Below are 4,673 nucleotides of genomic sequence, written 5' to 3'. Positions count from 1 at the left end.
CTAGGGGAGTCAGATGATTGTATCAGATAAAACCTCGAGGGTGTTCATACCGAGACTTAATGGGTAGTTATAATGGTGGCACTGTCATAACAATACTGAAGGCTCGTGTTTTTAGAGCACTTAGGATATGCCAAGCGCTATCTTAAATACATGTATTAAATCCTCACAAAAACTCATATTTGATATATCATTTGTATTCTTCTGGTTTGCTTTACTACAATGAAGCATGGGAGGCAAGCTACTTTATAAATAAAAAGGTTTATTTTGGCTCATAATTTTGGAAATTTGTCGGTCCAAGTGTGTGGACTGCCTTCTTACTGATAGTCGTAGGTGTTAGAGGGCATCACACAGCAAAAACAAGGAGCAGACATGTAGATCTATTCTGGTCTCCCACCCTCTTCTTAGAAAGCCTCCAGGTTCAGTCCTCCACTTTCAAGCTTTCACCCTAATGGCTATATCTAATTCTAATCACTTCTGAAAGCCCCTGCCTCTGAACACTGTAGCTGGATGAAGTTTCTTCCTCCTTAATACTCACCACAGGGATTAAATTTAACACACTGAGTGACTGGGAGACACATTCAAGCCAAATCCAAACCACAACACCACTGAAAACCTACTTTTTACAAATAAGAAAATAGTTCTAGATTGAGAAGCCTTGCTAAGATTTCACAAGTAGAAAGCTTCAGAGCTGGCGCTTCAGGCAACATGGGCCCAGAACCCATGTTACTGCCACAACACAGACTCTCCCATACTGAATCATCTAGAGCTGGCTGAGCACCAGCTGCCTCTGCTCAGGTCAATGCCACCTTCCCACAGAGGAGAAATCCAACATCAGCCCAGTCAGTCGGAAAAGACTGTGAGGATTAGAAAGCAGAAGGGGATTTACAAAGAGACTAAAGTACTTGCGGCCTACCCGCCTTGGTCCACACAAGGATAGCCTAGGGGTGGTCTGCACTGAAAATGCTGGTACTCAACTTCGCTAATAATCAAAGAAATGCAAACTCAAATCACAATACCATGCTAAATATCTACCACATTGGCTATAATTAGAAATATAAATAATAGCAAAAGTGAACCAAGTGTGTAGAGCAATTAGATTTTAATAAGCAGTTGGTGGGAGTAAACACTAGAAAAACTCTTTGGCAGTATACTTGTTGGTTTGGGCTACCATAACAAAATACCATAGACTGTGTGGTTTAAATAATAGAAAACAACTTTCTCATGGTTCTGGAGGCTGAGAAGTTCAAGATCAGGATGTTAGCCAATTTGATTTCCGGTGAGGGCCCTTATCCCAGCTTATAGAGAGCTACCTTGCTGCTATCTTCCACAGGGCAGAGAGAGAAGGGGGGGGAGGGTGCAAACGAGCACTCTGGTGTTAATTCTTGAAAGGAATATAATCCTATCATGTAAAGACTCCCCTTTATGATCAAATTTAACCTTAATTTACTTCCTCACTCCCAATACTGCCAGGGTTAGGATTTTATGAATTTGTGAGGGAACATAATGCCGTCCATAACATTCTGCTCCTGGTCCATCCAAATTCACGTTTTTATTGCATGCAAAACACATACATTCATTCCATCTCAACAGCCCCAAAGGTCTTGACTCATTCCAACATCAATTCTAAAGTCTGAAGTGTAAAAAGTCTCATCTAAATATCTAAATCAGGTATGGGTGAGACTGGGCAGTACCATTCATTTCAAAGCAGAATTCGTTTCCTGCTAAGCTCATGAAAACAGACATTTTATATGCTTCCAAAATACCATGGTGGGTCAGGTGTAGGATGGACATTCTCATTCCAAAATCAAAACATCAGAGTGAAGGAAGGGTGATGAACTCCAAAGAAGTCTAATACCTAGCAAGGCAAATTCCATTAGTTCTTAAGGCCTAAGGAAAATCTTTGGCTTAATGATTCTGTCCTTTAGGCCCACTAGGCTGACAGAATCACTCCCATGGCTCTGTGGGCAGAGCCCTGCCTTCTTGCTGGTGGAGATATCATCTATCCCTGCTTTCAGGGACTGTGGTAGAAGAGGCAGCCCCGAGGGCCTCTGAATTGCCTTTACCATCATTCTTCCTTTTCCTTGAGCAAAAGTGTACATTCATAGCTAAATAACTCCATGGCCTAGGATTGGGGAATCCAAAAAGTTGAACAACTTCTCTTCAATCCCTCTTATGTCCTCTACCTCTCTGCCTGTGTAACCTCCCTCCCTGGTTTCTTCTGGGATGACTAATTCTGTGAATCACACTCCACGATAAATTTATCATGAGCCACATCCTTAGTGTCTTCTTCATAAGAAGATTTTTCATTCCAGTTTTTTTTCCAGTGTGGTTAAGCTGAAGCTTCTCCAAATCTTCAGGTTAAGGTTCATGAGGTCACAAGGGTGGAGCCCTGATCCCATAGGATTAGTGTCCTATAATTCTAGACACAAGTGAACTCATTTTCATTCTCTCTGTCTCTCCTCCACCTCATCTGAGCACTCACAGAGGAAACCATCTGCAAGCCATGAGGAGGACATCTACCAGAAGCCAAGTTGGCTTCTCCTTGATTTTGTACTTTCCAGCCCCCAGAACTGAGAGAAAATAAATTTCTATTGTTTAAACCACCCTGTCTGTGGTATTTTGTTTTGGCAGCCTGAGCAGACTAATAACAGGCAATGTCTATGAGAAGTGAAATACATTAGCCTATGACTCAATGATTCTACTTTTAGGTATAAATTCAAAAGAAATGAGTGCATATGTGCATCAAAAGACATGAGCAGGATATTCATTGCCATAGTATTCACAGTACTTCCAACTGGTAATGCATTAACAGTAGGATAGATAGCAAAGTATGGTATATTCATAACCTGAAACAGTACATAGTCATACAAATAAGCAAGCTACAACTCCATGGAACAGCACAGATGTGTCTCATAACTATACAAGGCAACACAAGAAGGTATGTGGTATATGATCCTATCTATGTAAAATTCAATATCAGGTAGTAATATATTTTTTAAAAATTTGGGTGTTAGGTCACATGAGTGTATTTACTCTATGGAAATTCATCAAGTTGTAAATTTTTATATTTTATATATATACATATATAATATTTGCATACACACATATAGTACTTTAATAAAAAGTTTATGTAAAGAAAGTCACAAATCAAAATCATCATGGCATTTTATAATAGTGAAGAGTGAGCTGCTACATCAGTATTAGGTGGTGTGGGAGATGGTATGATCTGCTGACCTGTAATTAACCAGTCATAGCACAGCAACTCAACCCGCGAAAGTGGTCAGATTTCATTGGACAGTCACTGGGAAGTCTCACCACTCATACTCAAGGTAACTCACATTAACGATGTTCTTTAGTCATGCATTTAGGCAGATAGTAACTCTTTTGAACAAAGAGAACTGTAATTGCACACATACATAACTATGTCTATATCTCTCTATTCTGTCTATGTCACCTACCCATGATAGTATCATTTTAAAATCATTGTTCTCCTCTGGAGTTAAGAAAACTCTGCGAATGTTGTCAGTTGACAACATGTCATTCCAGGGTGCTACTGGTCAATAGTTGTATAGCGTACTTTTCTTAATAAACCATCTCTCTTGCCTGTGTCTTGGCATCTTCTTTGTGTGTCTGAAGCCCAGATTACACATGGAAAATTCTTTTTTTTTTTTTTTACACATGGGAAATTCTTAAGGATGCCCTATTTTCCTGGTAGCTATCCATCATTCCACCAGAAGCAGGCCATAAGAGTTGGAAAGAAGTCTTCAGGCTATACATTTTAGCCCTAGCTATGATCTGCAAAAGGAGAGAGTCGGAAGAGCATGCCAGGGTGCTTGGAGAGACTCGGCTATGTCAGGGAGCTTGGGGAACACTTGGGCTGCTTCCTGCTAGAGAAGGAAGGGCTTGACTGTCAGGAGAAGGACTGAGGCTTATTTACCCATTGCCTCCCCAGAAGAGACAGGTGTTTCTCTTCAGAAATGCATCTTCTTTCTCCCCACTCCAGAGAATCCTAGGCCCCTAGCATCCACTCTCTCAGCTTCCTTCCAGGCAAGACAGGTATGACTCTCCCCTTAGGGTCTTGGGAATAGTTCTTGAAGAAAATCCAGGGCAGTCGGCTCAGAATTTAGATATTCTTCCCCCACACCAGCCAGTCACACCCCCACCCCCAGCACAAAGTACGAAGGACTCACCTGGGGCGTCATGCCGTGGCAGATGTACATGATGGGGACATTCTCTGTGTCTGGCCCCTGGTCAAGACACAAATCTGTCTTCAGGGAATTCTGCAGCTGAGCATCAGAAGGGAGAGCCACACCAGAGAGAAGAGAGAAAACAAGGGTATTAACTTGGGGAGCAAGCATCCTGAGACAGAGAGCATCTCCTTGAGCAACCCAAGGTCTCTTGAACACTGGAATCCGCAGGTACCAGCTTCTGCCTCGCATAGAGGTGTGAAGGGAGACTGCCTTATGCTCAGGGAGAAACAGTCACATCTCCTTAATCAGCAAGCTGGCTTTGGGGGCTGAAATTGTCTAATCAAAGATAAAAGACACATGTGTACACACAAGATAGTGCTATGGTGTTCACTCCTGCACTACTCCAGACACAGTGGCTTTCAAGGGTCTAAGACCTCTCTTAGAAAGGGCAGCCTCTAGTACCCATGGCCCTGCTCACCAGTC

At 42.0% G+C, this 4,673-nt stretch overlaps 1 protein-coding gene across 3 annotated transcripts in view; it reads right to left on the bottom strand.

The window, feature by feature from the left end:
• Positions 1-4,673, bottom strand: part of Galnt18 (polypeptide N-acetylgalactosaminyltransferase 18) — a 343,509-nt gene that overhangs the window by 39,768 nt on the left and 299,068 nt on the right. For all 3 annotated transcript variants that reach the window (XM_087211670.1, XM_004851426.3, XM_021263800.2), the window contains one exon: positions 4,191-4,286. In XM_087211670.1, the coding sequence (XP_087067796.1) occupies positions 4,191-4,286 (96 nt within the window). The remainder of the gene's footprint in view (positions 1-4,190; positions 4,287-4,673) is intronic.

Source organism: Heterocephalus glaber, unplaced genomic scaffold (assembly GCF_053883595.1).
Source record: "Heterocephalus glaber isolate CG9 unplaced genomic scaffold, H.glaber_assembly_v1.0 deba00001428, whole genome shotgun sequence".
Lineage (NCBI taxonomy): Eukaryota > Metazoa > Chordata > Mammalia > Rodentia > Bathyergidae > Heterocephalus > Heterocephalus glaber.
Note: the sequence above shows the minus strand (reverse complement) of the source record. Positions and strands in the feature narration are given on the sequence as shown.